Source organism: Vidua chalybeata, chromosome 10 (assembly GCF_026979565.1).
Source record: "Vidua chalybeata isolate OUT-0048 chromosome 10, bVidCha1 merged haplotype, whole genome shotgun sequence".
In the NCBI taxonomy this organism is placed as follows: domain Eukaryota; kingdom Metazoa; phylum Chordata; class Aves; order Passeriformes; family Viduidae; genus Vidua; species Vidua chalybeata.
The window spans coordinates 19,928,432-19,943,346 of NC_071539.1; the positions used below are offsets into that span (position 1 = coordinate 19,928,432).

The following is a 14,915-nucleotide window of genomic DNA, read 5'->3' on the forward strand; positions in this document are numbered from 1 at the left end:
AGAATGGGAAATGTTGGACAGTCTAAAAGTATGCAATGCTTCCTGGCCTGCCCAAAAGAAGCATGATGCCCTTATTATGGGCTCTGCAAAACTGATGGACTTCTTGAGTATTCGTTTCCTAGTTTCTAAATATTTGGGTTTTGAAGATGAAGAGGCAAGTAATCCTTTTGTTCTCTGTGGAGTATCATAATTGGGTTTATGATAAAGAGGAAGTCTGTTGCTGATATAAATTAGCACAGATTTAACAAAGATAGGCCAGCTGAGCCAGAGAACAGCCTGGTCTGAAGGATTCTCCCTCTCCTTTTTCATTGCTTAGCATTTGAGGGATATTAAATATGTCACAACCTTCACAAACAAAAGGTGTGCTGTGTTGTCACCAGTCTGAGAGCTCTGAGGTTTCTGCATGTGTGCCCGGCTATTTGATAACAGTTTTATGAGCCTTAAGAAAATACAACAAATACTTTGCATAATTGAGGCACACATGCAATACCAAGTGAGAATCCACATGCAGCTTCAATTACATCCAGAGTGACCCAGGAATATGGATGTATTCCTTAGATGCTACACCTAGCAAGGGACACGTCTATGCCACAAATAACAGCAAACCTCAGGGCAAGTGCAGAGCCAGCAGCCCAGTGCCTTGTGCCCACTGCTGAGGGGACCAGCTGCCTCCACATCCTCTGCCTCCCCAAAACAGCTCTTCTCTCCCAGGGTCTTTGGTTCTGGGCATCTGCACAAGGCAGGAGTCGTGTGACTGCACGGAGGAGCAGAGCTCTGGTAGCTGTGGAGCACATGTCCATAGAAGGCAGGCTGGGAGCAAACTAACACACAGCTAGGTGGGATCAGGGGAGCACAACCTGCCAAGGCATCACACTGAGAAGCCACTTGGCAGCATAAATGCAGCCCATTTTCAAGCATTACATAAAATCTGCCACAAAGTCAGTGTCACACTTCATCAAACACATTTTTGTTTGAACTCACAAGTCAGAAAATTTTCTAAAATAATGTACAAGGCAAGATTACAAGGGATTACTTTAGAGATTTTGGAGCTGTTTAATTTTACACACTCTGAGGAAAAATATTCTTTCCCTTGCTGAAAATATCAGAATACCATTTTCTGTAAGCAAAGTTTCCCAGAGCAACAACAGAAACTCTTGGAGAGCCTGGTCTAAAAAGATCTCAGTGCCATCATGTAGGGTAAGACACAATCCATGCATTCTTTTTCAAAACTGCATCAAATTTTGGGCTAAAGTGGCCAGTTCTGAAAACATGCACATTTAGTTCCAACTGGAAGAAATTGTGAAAGTTCACTTACAACCTGGGCACTTCTTCAGTGCTTATGTGGAAGGGGAATTTTGGAAATTGAAGTCCTCTCTACAGTTACTGCCTACTTGGAAGTATGGCAACAAGTTTTCTTGAGATTTGGCAGCCATTACCAAACGAAAAGCACTGAGTGATCGACAGACAGCCCTGGCTTCCCTCTGAAGCAGGCTCTCATCAAGACCCTTTTTCCTGGGAAAACCTGCTCCTCATCTGAGATATAAGCAATGCAGACACTACATGACTCCATGTACTGGGGACAGGGAAAGCAAAACTAAATCTTCTGAGATTCTGTCCTTTGTCCCATGGAGGATTGATCTCTTTAGGAACCAGTGATGAGGAGGACAAGAAAGGCTGCTCAGAGATGGAAGAATCAGTTCCCACTGAACTGCTGAGAGGCAGTCCAATATGTGGTCCCAGAAATAAAGTTATTATTTATACTTATTAAAGTAATTACTACTACACCCTATTATAAGGGACCCATTTAAACCACAGGCAAACAGTCTACAGGAGCACCAGCAGGAAAGGATCAAGCTCAAAGGTGAAACTCCATGTCAGGACCTATTTTATTTTCTCATGGGTTTCAGTTTCCTTTTTTTTTTTGTTTATATTTAAATAAAGGCTACATTTCTGCCAGGTTGAACACATTATTCCACACTGCAGCATTCAAAGCACAATGCATCACTTAGATGCAATTCCCCACACTCCCCCTCATTTTCCCATGTTTGTTTTACTCACTATCCCATCAAAAGTTTTATTGTCTTACCTTTATTATTTCTGGGGCCTGCTGAATTGAAGTTGGAACAGAGTCTCTGGAGGCAGCCCCAGCATGGCTTTTTTGCCCTGCAAGCAGGGACTGTGAAGGAGTTGCTAAAGTTTCCTGGAGAATTTGCATCACTTCCCTCTCCTTGGACAAACTTCCCTTGCCTGTCTGGAATTCCACCAGCTCCTGGGCAAAGTCCTCAATGCTTCCCAGGATACGCAGTAAAAGGGCTTTGTCATCCTCTTCCATTTTATGACCGTTGGTTTCCATGTTTTTTGACAAAGAAGACGGGGGGTCAGCAGGTTTACTTTTGGGTTCAAGAGCCAGAGGTGGAGCCTGCCTACCCTGCCTGCCAGACACGTGCAGTGAGGCGGGTTCGCCCTCCTTCCGAGAGGGTTCCCTCAGAGTACTCTGCATTTTCTGTGAGAAGCTCTCCAAGTCCAGCAGCAGTTTGTCTATCTCCTCCTTGTCCACCCTACTGCATGTCTGAGCTCCTTTGGGGACAGCAGCTTGGGCACCACACAACACAGGGTCTGACACTGATTTTAAAGGAGCAGTTTGCTCAGGAGCATCTCCTGCCCTGGCCCGCTCTGTTTTAGCATCAGCAGCAAGGTCTGAACCAGCAGCTCGCTGGTAGCTGCGCTCCAGGCTCTGCCAGCCCCCCTTCTGCTCTGCCTTCTTCTCTGTCCCTGCTGTTCTGTCCCCATCAGCCTCCTCCTCGATGTACAGCGCCTCAGTGGCAGACGTGCAGTCGCAGGGGCTCGGGGCTGGTGACTGAGGTAGAGCATCTTTCACCGCTCTCACGCTGCTCTCTGGAGGGACAGCGGGCAGGGAGCTGGAGGTGAAGCTCACAGTACCTGTCTGGATGGACTGGGAGGTGCTTGTCACGTCACCCTGACTGAGAGGAACTGCACTTGAGGATGGCAGCTGAATGATATCTTCATACCTGGGTGGCTGCTCATCACCAAATACCAGGGGAAAGGGAGTTTGCTGCAAGCCATGGAAACAGTTCATCAGCTCTGCCCAGTCACTCGCTTCCCTCTGCCCCGCTGTCTTCAGCTCAAAGGGCAGCTTTTTCAGGTAGGAAGAAAATCTTGTCATCAGATTCATGTACATCATCTCTGAATTAGCCAGGGGATCATTGCTGTTCCCTCCACCGATGTCTGCAGACTTCTTCTTGATGCAGTGTTTGATTATGTCTGTGCACTTCTTCAGATCCTCTGAGCACTTGAGCAGGATGTCCAGGCACACCTTAATATCCCCACCAGAAGAACCATCTAGCTTGTGTTTTTCTAGAATCTGGGTAATGAGGTTTTCTTCAGGGAAGGAATGAGGGCAGAAGGGAACCACAGGATTCGTGGTGACTTCTCGAGCATCACTGCTCTCCTGCCATTTCTCCACAGGTGAGGGACTTTGCAAAAAGCCACATGGAGGGCAGTTCTCATCATTGTTAAAGTGCCCGTAAATCAAGTCAAAATCAAAGGATCGTCTGCTGAAAGACTCTGACCGAACTTTCCTTCCCTTTCTGTAGGCCACATGACTGGAAGAGTTTTTGAGCTTTTCAAAGGAGAATTCCTTTATTTTACCACTGGCAAGGTTTATTGCCTCACCAGTAATATCTTTTAAACTGCTGGAGGCTTGCATTGAAAAGCCCTTCTTGATTCTTGGATTATTTGGGAGGATTTGGTGATAGTCCTCATTTCCAGCCAAGGCAAGACCATTTTCAGGAACAGGAGTTTTATGGTCCAGGTTGGCATCTTGGACACTGAGCTCTGCACAGACACTGTGGTGAGCAACTATGCAGGTGAGTCCCTGTCTGAGGAGCTGGCAGGAGCCTGTGCAGTAGTGCACAGTGTGCTGGGAGGGCTGCTCTACCAGCACACTGCTGTAGCAGTTCACTGAAGTCACCATCAGCCTGTAGGTCGCTGCCATAGCACAGACCACGCTGGAAGTGAGGCTGCAAAACTCACCATGAACTTCACAAGGAAAAGCTCACTTTTCACAGCCACACCAGATTGGATGAAAACATTCAAATGTCAATTGGAAACATCCAAACTGTGTGAAGAGCTACTGCCTTGGAAAGCCCTGGAGAAGTCTGGAGTGGTTTCAGCAGTACAGTTACAACAACTAGCGCAACTTGCATATGGTTTAACTTAAGGCACCTCAATGCTCATATTCCATGCTCAGCAGAGGTGCAGCACGAGCTGCTCCATTTCCAATGGTCCAGGTAGCTTCTCCAGCAGAGGCCATAAAATCCAGTCAGTTTTAAGGCAGAAGTGACAAGTCAACAATTTCTGTTTGACCCTTTTTCTCTCTTTTTGGGTGGGTCAGTAAAAGGTAGATAATCCAGTAGCATGTGCAGAGAAAAAAAAATCCACAGTGTACTTGGGAGATTCCTCTCTCACACTGGTGACACAGGTCCCTGCAAAGAAATAAAGGTGACAGTCATTATGATTGCCATGAATTGTGCAGCCTTGTCTACTACCAAACATCTGGCACCAGACAGAACAACCAGCACACAGGCCTGCACAGAACAGAGTAGGCTGATAGTCTTCTTTCACTCAGATCTACCATATAAGAGCAGTGCTGAGGAGCTGGCCTATATTTATACACAGGCTGTCTGTGTGCTGCCATTTTAACAGCTCTATTTTAGCCACTCATTAATTTTTTTCAGACTTGCTTTTTTTCCTCCCTAGACCGAGCAAAACATTACCTTTAATTCTAATAGAGCAAAACATTTTAATCCTGTTGTGAATTTCTGCCTTTTGTTTTCCAAGGCTCTAAAGATAAGGCAAAGGGCAGCAGAGAAAAGCACTTTCAGGATTTCCAAGCTCTCTGGATTATAAAAAGCTGCAAAAAGCCTGCAGCAAAGTAGCTGAATGCCTCTAAGAATGCACAGTCTTTAGTAAAGGCCACATTGGCTTCCATTTGCCTTTCACCAAGGTCTCTGGGATCATAACAATATATTTTAAGGAGGAATTACTGTTGCTCTTACTGTATTAAATATGCTGCTATTTATGGGTTGTAAGTCCACTGCTGTAGACATTGAGGATAGTAACATTTGTATAAAGGTTAAGCCTATGAAAACTAGGAATTGAGTGTTTTACACTTAGCAGAGTCATTTCCAGCTGCATTTCCTATTATCATGGTCAGAACTGCACCAGAAAAAACCTCAAAAGCTGTTTAACTTTGTTATGAAAAAAAGCAAATCTCAAATTTAAGGGTCTTGCATTTTAGACATTGCCTCATCTTTCTTTAGTACATGAACAATCAAATGAAAACACCCCAGTGAAATTCTGAGCACCCTGTATTCCTGTACAAACAGAAATCTATTTAATAAAGCATTATTATATCACACAGCTAAGTCACTCCACAGCACGGGTTTATTTTGGTTTCTTCAAAGGCAAATATCCAGCACTGCGAAAGGCCAGGCCTGCACCTGATGAAAGCACTGCCCTCCCCACAGTTCCATCCCACCAACTTAGCTCAAAGCCTGGACAAACACAGCCCACACAAGGCAAGTTCCCTAAGAGTTTGGTACTGTTGTAATTACCCACTGTGGAGAGCACAAGTCTAAATGTTCACATTTTACATATTTTAAAGCCTTAAGTTAAAATTGAGAAGCAGTGATTCAAGAGTGTTCAATGGAATTTGTGATGTGCCATGTCTGCTCACTGCAGGTCTAGGAGTGGCACAGGTAAAGAACCCTTCCCACTTTGTTCTTTGGATTATATAAAGCATAGCAAAGATTGCATTCAGAATGAAGAGCTAACTGCCATGCTGGGCTCTGTAACAGGCTGCCACCTGCCCATCCCAGCTGCGGGCCAAGCAGCTCCTCGGCTCCTCCTGTCATGGCCTGCCCCTCTCCACACCCACTGGCACTGCCCCAAAGCCCCTCCAGCGTGGGAGGGCCCTCCCAAGGGATGAGCAGAGGCATGAGGTGTGCCCCTTGCCCAGGGAACAGCAGTGGTACCAGCTGTGCCCCTTGCCCAGGGAACAGCAGTGGTACCAGCTGTGCCCCTTGCAGGGAACAGCAGTGGTACCAGCTGTGCCCCTTGCCCAGGGAACAGCAGTGGTACCAGCTGTGCCCCTTGCCCAGGGAACAGCAGTGGTACCAGCTGTGCCCCTTGCCCTTGCCCAGGGAACAGCAGTGGTACCAGCTGTGCCCCTTGCCCAGGGAACAGCAGTGGTACCAGCTGTGCCCCTTGCAGGGAACAGCAGTGGTACCAGCTGTGCCCCTTGCCCAGGGAACAGCAGTGGTACCAGCTGTGCCCCTTGCCCAGGGAACAGCAGTGGTACCAGCTGTGCCCCTTGCCCAGGGAACAGCAGTGGTACCAGCTGTGCCCCAGCCACTGCAGTGAGTCAAGGCACCAGTGGAGAAAGGGCATGCACAGAACCCTTTTCACTCCCTGAGGTGCTCACACCATCACTCACAAAGCCAGGGAAGACATTTCACACACTCCACTCATGCTTCACTGCCACATGTGCTAAGCCCTCTGCTGAATCAGAGCCACAGTTTAAAAAGTGCTGTTGGCTCCCCAATGCCTTCATGGGCTCTGTCAGGAAACTCATGCTAGGCCTCCAAAAAGTCCACTGATCCATGGACTCCCTTCAACACATCGGGGTAAGAGGTCTGCTGCTTTTCTGAGCCTCCATCAACTTCAAACAAGCCTTCTGGCATTTCCTGAAATGACTGCTATATAATACTTAGAGAAACAAGAAGCCTTCAGGGACAGCAAGTTTGATGAAGAATTAATATTGCTTCTCAAAAAGCACAGAACTTCCTGAGGGCTCCTTCCTCTCCCTCTGTGTCATACACAGCAAGGACAGACTGGTCTTCTTTTAGCAGCAAAGAACAGTTTGGGTTTATACCTAATTTGGGCAATAATTACATCTTGATTATGTTATTTCTTAATTAGAGTAATAATGTATTACTCATGGTCTCCTCCTCTGTCACTCCAAGGGTAGTTTCCTCCCGCCACATCACTGACTAAGCCAGTTTCTCTAATTCTTTAAGCCACCTTCAAGCAATGAAGTTTTTGCGTGTGTAAGGGTTATTCCTTCAAGGAAGAGCTCACCTGGATTCCCAGCCTAAATGGACTCTTTTTTTTTTTTTTTGTTCGACCTTGTATTGCCAGCTATGTCCAATAACAAGGTGTTTATGCAATGATTGCTGCACTCTCCAATCCCTTTTCAGTTTTCCTCTGGTACTATCACCAACCAACACAATACAAACACAAATTTGCCCAGGCCAACACAAGGATTGCTGCCTCCTGCCTCTGCTGTCAGCACCTTTTACTGCTGCATCCAAGGAGGAAGTAATCAAACAAACAATACAAAACCCTAATATCCTCTTTCCTACCATACTAATGTCTTTTCAGTAATTATTTACTAATTGTTTTATGATCACTGTCTGCAGAAACATGCTCAGGTTATTCAAGGGCTGGAGCAGCACAAATCCTTACAGATGCAGAGTAGAAATTTCTCTCCCACTGCTTTGGCCAAGGTAGGACATGCTCAGCTTGCAGCTTTATTTGAATGTGATGTGTTGAACATGATCCAGCATGCAAACCTAGTCAGGACAAAGCCTGAGAGAGGAGTATCCCTGTTTTCAGATCTGGGAATGCAGCCTCAAGCTGAGCTTCAGTTGTGACTCTTGGTGGTTGACTAAAACCTAAGTACAATGAAAAGACCAAATGCATCAAGAAACTTTCCTACTTGGCTCTTTCCAGGCTGCAACTTCATTCCAGTTTGACTCTAGAGCAGCCCCCAGTTCAGAACCACTGCAGAAAGATTCTGTAATTAGGACTGCTGCCATGAAACCAGCCCAGCCCCAGGGATACAGGACTGGCTTCACAACACAAACTGTGAATGAATAGTGCTTCTTGTGTGACTGCAGAATAATGCTTTATGTCTATCCTATCTCTGCAAGATGACATGAATTACTTTCCAAAGGAAAAAATTATTGCAGATACTAACTATATAAAAGGTTATTCCATGAGACACACAAGAGATTCTATTCATGCAAAGATTATGCAGAAGTTAAAGAATTGAACAATGACAATCTGTTCAGATTGGGACTGTCAGCCAGCACTTGCAAACTGAAGTCTAGAAAGCTACAGGACAGGGCTCCAATACCTCTGAAAGTCTCTAACTCACCAAAAGTCTTCTTGAACCCTTATCTGCAGCACTAGCAACAGGAGCTAGAAGCCACCATAACACAGTATTGAGTAAGCCAGCCTTCCTGCACCAGGACATGGCCTGAGCATCACTGTGGAACTGCTTGTTTCTAAAGGAAGGTGTTGTAGGACCAACCCTCCAGTTTGGTACTCTTGCAAAAGAAAACAAAGACTGAATAACCTGTTTGTCATTTGGACAGTCACCAGTATAGCTTCAGGTATACCACCATGCCTGTGTAATCAGGTGTCAGGTCTTACCCCCTTTAGAAGGGCTGGCATTTAACTTATCTTCTTATTTAGAAATTATTGGGTTTTGTTTAGAATTTTCTGAGCAAAGCAGATTTGGGAGCAAGCTATATGGATTATAGAAGAAAAAAAGCAGGCAAACAACAAAGTAATGTTTCTTTCCAAGAAATTTTTGTAACAAATCCAGTTCCACTGAATTAAGTGGAAATTTTACAACCAGACACTTAATAAATTATTTTGGAACACAAAGGAACTGATTAACAACTCGCCATCACTTGCACAATTTTTTACTTCTCATAAAAGGAACAGGAGACTAAAAAGAGTAACTTTTCTTCCTATATTGAAAAAGTTTGGAAGTCGTTTCTTTGTCCTGTATTTCTTATATTTTTACAGCTTATAATATTTTGATGTGCTTAATGGCAACAGAACTATTTTGTATGTAGGACTTACGTAGGAAGTGCAGCTTTTCAGTCCTCAGGACCAGCAGAAATTTGATGTATGTGCACACATTTCAGGGACAGTAGAAGAAACCACTAACAACACGTGCAGTCTGGGGATTACAGCGGCTTATACCACTGACACTGGCACAGCAACCAGAACTTTTAGAATCTTTATTTCTAAAAGATTTTAGCTACAAGCTATTTCATGTTTTAGAAGCTGCAACAAACTGTGATGGCTACGAATCCCAACTTGCCTCATAACCCCGGTTAGAGGAGCTGACCTACTCAAAGTAAGCACTTCTATTTGAACCAGAGGACATGTCCTCATATTCTCAAGTGCTTCAGTATTTAATTACACACATTCTAGAAAAAGGGTCATCATTTCCCATTGAAGTACGTTCAACATCAGGTTCCACAAACAGCTATCCCACTTTCTTATGCTAAATTAAAAGAGCTTTCAGGAAGACAAATTTCCTCACCTACAAGTACTAACACAGTATAATCAAATCACCTCTTAGCATTTTGCAAGAGTGCCAGAGAGTCTGAAAGATATCTTCAGTCATGGGTATAAATCTTTGTCTGAGTTCTGTCTGTAACTTGCTATTGTTCTCACAAAACCATGACAGAAGTGGGATTCACTTCACCTACACAGCCATGAAGTGTTTGGTCCTGCTGTCTGTAGGCAATGCAGATAGGGAGGCACCTCAAAAACAAAGATCATCCCACTGAGTTTAACAATCTAGTTTCGAGATGATGAGTTACATTAGATGAATCCCATCCTTCAGGATTACACAAGAACACAGGAAAAACCATTTCTGTCTCCAACAGTGGTTAAATGGCAATGCTCAAGGAGCAGTATTAGAAAGACATACTGTATTTCCTAGGAGTAGACTCCTGGCCTCCAACTGTTTCCAGTTCATGGGAACTGTGAAGCTGGATGTGGTTTGTGTGTACTTACTAACATTTGGAGGATTTCTCTCCTATTTCTTCCTTGAGCACCCCTGAATTCAACAGAATTTTTTTGCGTCCTGAGCATCTTTTGACAAGACATTTTACCATCCACCACTCCTTTCAACCCTGTCACTCACCAGCTTCAGTAAGCCAAGATCTTGTACTGAAACACTGCACAAACACTACATCTCCATGCACACTGTCCACAGCATTCCCAAATTTACAGAGCTCCATGTCATCCCACTGCCTTCTCTTTCCCTTCTCTTAGCTTACTCAGTTCTCCTAGTGCAGAAGCCACTTTGCACCTCTAAGCATTCCCACTGCCCCTCTCATAAGCTTTTCCAGTTCAATTACACACTTTAAGACACAGGAACCCAAAGTGGACAGAGCATTCAGGAAAGATGAGAACCACAGGCAGAAATTAATTTTTGAGCTGCTTTTCAAAAATCAGTATTATCCCTATATAGTGTTTTCCCCTTTCCAGCCTCACTGCTTTCAGATAATGTATTCTCAAGTGTCTGCTCTCATAACCACCTGGGTTAACTCACTCTGTCCTTCTTCCTACTTGTCTTCCAAGAGGAAATAAAGATACTATTGTCCTTTGTAAAATGCTCAGAGATCTACTGAGAGAACACTCCATTCAATAGGAAGGTGTTCACTTCTAGAGATCAATATTTTCATGTAGCCTCAGAAAAAAGTTTCAGAAATGGGCAGTAATAATGATCCAGAGGTCTTGAACAGCTATTCTGTGAGGAATGATGGAGCAGGATCAGGCACTTCAGGTCAGAAGAGAGATGACTTCAGAGAAATATAAATCTCCATGGAAAGGGCAGATAGGGTCTGACTGCTCACCTACTCCTCAGCACAAGAACTAGGCGGTCAGTGCCACAAGAAGCAGGGTAAGACAAGCACCCACATGCAGCAAACCTGGGAAATGTCTCATCAAAGGATGCCACGGACCCAGAAAGGCTCTGGAGAGTCAAGGGGCCATGTTTTTATACGTCCTCTGTCAAAAGCCACCACCTTTTACATGGGTGCCACTTGACATCATTTAATTCTTGCTATGCTGGGGTGGCAAAATAAACAGGGATATTCCCATGGCTGCAGATTTCTATCCCAATCCTTCCTCTTATCCTTCCTACTTCCAAACATGTATTTTCCACATTTAGTTCCAGTTTATTTGGTTACTCTTTTTACAAAAGCTTTTCAGTCATGTGTTTGTCTGTAATATTAACTACAACACTTTGGAGAGGGGAGAACATCTGCCCCTAACTTTGGGAGGATACGTTATTCATATAACAAAATTCAATATATTCATACAACAATTCATATCACAAAAACACTATGGATTTACACCATGGTATGCTGGTTTGCTCCCTCTTCTTTTCTGAAAGATGTCTTTTTTATTTGCCTTTTTTTGTTGTTTTTGATTGCTGCTGAGCGAGTTTCACAGAGCCTTATCTGCAGGCTTAAAAGATCTCTTTCTTGAATGGCACAGATTCTCATGAGCTCATCCCTGCACAGGCACAGGGCGTTGTTTATTCCTTGTGCACATTAGTTTATATCTGCTGGTATCAAGTACCTACAACCAAGTACTGTGAGAACCTTCTGTAACTACAGCCAGCTTTTGTTTCTGCTACCCTAATTCTGTGATTTTCAGCATATACTGTCACTTCATTACTCAGCCTCTCTTCCAGGCCATTTATAACTTGGTTCAACAACACAAGCCTTAACACAGATCCCCCCCAGGAGTGAAGAGTGATCCCTCTTCCCTAGAAAAGCTGACAGTCCTTCCTAGGCTTTAACCAGGTATTAATTACTGAGAAAGCTACACTGCTGCTCCATGGCAGTTCATGTCCTTTAAGGAGCACTAACAAAGTCCTTTGTTAATCTCTCTCTGAAAACCCAGACACAGCAGAATATTTGCTTGTTTGTCTTTCATGCCTTCTTGTCCAAGAGCTCCAGACCATCAAACTTTACCAGCTGTAGCTGGACTTCAGCATTCCTGCAGTGACCCATGGAGGTCACTGCAATGGGAACACTTACCAAGGCAGGCTTCCAAGCAGACCTGACCTTGAGCCTCACTGTCCTGCCTCACTGTGGAAGGACCATTAACACTGCTCTGCAGTCACTGTGCACTCAGAGAAGTCAGTTTTTTACACTGAGAAATCTGTTTTGATAGATTTACCCTAAAGAAAAATAATCCCCCAACACTAACTTAAATGCTGCTGTCCACATTTACAGCAGCGACATAAGGCAAGCCCACCACTCAAAAGGTTCTGGGCTAGTATCAATAATAATAATAGTATTCACTGATTTTTAAAAATAAACCTGGCAGTAGATCATAATCTATTTTTTTTAAATACTGACTTGCAGTTAGTAAATGCAGTATTATTCAGTGTAACTCCTCCAGGTTAAGTGACAGGGTTATCTAATACTCCAGGGCCTCTATCCCCTTCACAAACACCAGCACAGAGTCCCTGAACACGAGCATACCAGAAACTGCTGGGGAGCACCAGTGCACGGGCCATGCAAAACTTGTTACTGGGATGTCAGCTGGGAAGGAGAAGAGTTAACAGTACCAGGAAAGATGTCACCCTTTTGAGCTTTTCTGAAATACCTTTCTTCAACTTTCCATTTGCACAGTCTTGGAACTAAAACTGACCAGACAGGAATTTGTGCCCCATGAGACTGGTTTCCAGTTAGATGAGACAGCAAGAGAGTAAAAGCTCACACGATTTTTCCACATAATGCCAACCCATTACACATAAACACTTTGCCAACTAATTATTGTTCCAGCCTCAGGTCTGTGTAGACCCACCAATATTGCCTGAGCTCTGACACACTGACAGAAAATAAGGTGACCAACCAGTAAAACACTGGAGGTGGACAAGTTTCAAAAGCACATAATTAGCAAGGCTCAGGGCAGAGGTCAGAAAGCCTGCTTGATTAAGTAACGTGTCTCCTGGCTGTTTATAACCGTATATGGAAAGAGATAATTTCATATTAGCAAGATAAATTTATTGTTCCTGGAATGTTAATTCAGTATTAAGAGTATTCATTCACTTTACACTAATTAAAGTGATTTTATTTAAGTGTTAAAATAACAAAGGAAGATTTGTGTCCAAGACAGCATTCCCTTAGTCATTAACTTCTGATGACACTGAGGTTACAATTTACAGATTCCCTGAAACCATTTTTGGAAACTTACTTTGAAGTTAAATTTCTCCTGTAGCAGAGTAGCCATCTGCTAGTGGTCTGCAGAATAAATACACTTTTAATTTGATAACAACTAAGACAAAACAATTGTTTTCATTTATTGCCCATTTATTCAGAGCTCATGCATTTCTCATTGCTTGACATATCCAACTTCTTCAGGTCTTATATGTATCACATTGGAGTCACTTAAATCCTCAAGCATTAAAAATTTTGGGTAAAATTCTCTTTGTCTAAGGTGATAGACCATTTCTCCAGGGCAGCCTCAGTTCCCAGCCCATATTTGGCCCCAGCTGGAGTACGGTCCTGGCTATTCCATGGGTCAGCAACAAGCACAGTGACACAGAAAAGCTCTGACTCTGTGCTGCATTCCCACCCTCTCCTCTGAGGCACAGCCCCAGGAGCAAGGAGCTGTCATTCCCACCAGCCATACCTTGCACAAGCCCATTCCTGCCAGCCTCCATCTCACACTGGGAACAGCAGCAGCTGTCGAAATGCAACAAATTACACCAAAAGGTGCAGCATGTCCTGGCATTCAACAAGTCTGGCACTGCTACAGATTTTTGTGCCTGTGCTTTCAATAAGCCACCCCAGAGGCACAGAGGCAGTGTGCTCAAAGCAAGGCACAGTTTAAGGGAGCATAACTTTTCTGTCCCCCGTCCTCTACCAAGGAAAACTAAAGGTGTTTAATTACTGACATCCCAGTAAGATTGAGGGAATAATTTCTCCTGTGTCTTTATTAACCCAGGGAGATTTACAAACAACAATGAAGCAAAGAGAATTTCCACTAACTTCTCTCTTTTCCCTGTGTATTTAAATAGAAGCAGATGAAAAAGAAAAGTAATACACACAGGAAAAAACCAAACAGAAAACCAGATAAATGCAAAGATTACTTCACTTTAAGTGGATAGCCGTGTTCACATTTGTGAAGCTGCATATTCATTAAAATGAAGTAATTTTTAACTAGCTCGTGTTTTACATGTATGACCTCGGGTATTGCCACCTGCACCCTACCCAGACATTATGCAGTCAGAATTACTCATTTCTCCATCAGCAGAGTATTTGCATGCTAATCAAACACTGATTAATTGTTAACATGGTTAATTACCAACATTGATAATATTTTCCTGTATTATCCTCATTTTACCCTGCAAAGAGAATACATCTGTTTCTGGGGCTCAAGCTCTGATTTTTCAAAGTATGTGACATGAGGGAGTGTTTCATTTGGTCAAAGCAAAGCACCTGCTTAGTCACAACTGCCCTGGCAACTCAAAAATTCCACAAACCAGACCCAGGGACATAAGCAGCAGAGGAAATACAAAAGTGAATTCTGCTGGAAGAATCTTGTCCCATAACACACATAAAAACAGTTCTTTATGACAGCACTCAACTAGGTTAATTATGGCTGAGAAAATTCCCCTCTTCCCGTAGCTCTACTTTGCTGTTCCATTTCTGACAGAATTGGAGCACAGGATCTAAGCTTTAACTGAAACTTCAGAAAAGTTCAATGTAACAGGAGAAAGCCTGGTCTTACAGGGAAGAAGAACATGCAGTCATTTAAGTCAAATCAGTATTGGAAAACATTTACACAACGAAGGCAAAGCAAGCTCTGTCCCACATCAGGACATGCCAGCTTCAGAGTCACTTCAAGTCAGGTTTTCTGTGTAATTCAAGGGCCAGAGATGTTCTCTATGGAGAACGGTCCCTATTAAAAACAAAAAAACACCAGCCAACACTCACCCCACCCATGGAAAAAAAAAAAAGGGAAAACAAATTCCACCATGCAGCATCATATTTATA

The 14,915-nt window shown here is 43.7% G+C and overlaps 1 protein-coding gene across 1 annotated transcript in view; it reads right to left on the minus strand.

The window, feature by feature from the left end:
• The window catches only part of PPP2R3A (protein phosphatase 2 regulatory subunit B''alpha), a 52,987-nt gene that overhangs the window by 36,400 nt on the left and 1,672 nt on the right, over positions 1-14,915 (minus strand). The window contains exon 2 of the mRNA XM_053951651.1: positions 2,087-4,505. Coding sequence (XP_053807626.1) covers positions 2,087-4,015 — 1,929 coding nt within the window. The 5' untranslated portion in view covers positions 4,016-4,505. The remainder of the gene's footprint in view (positions 1-2,086; positions 4,506-14,915) is intronic.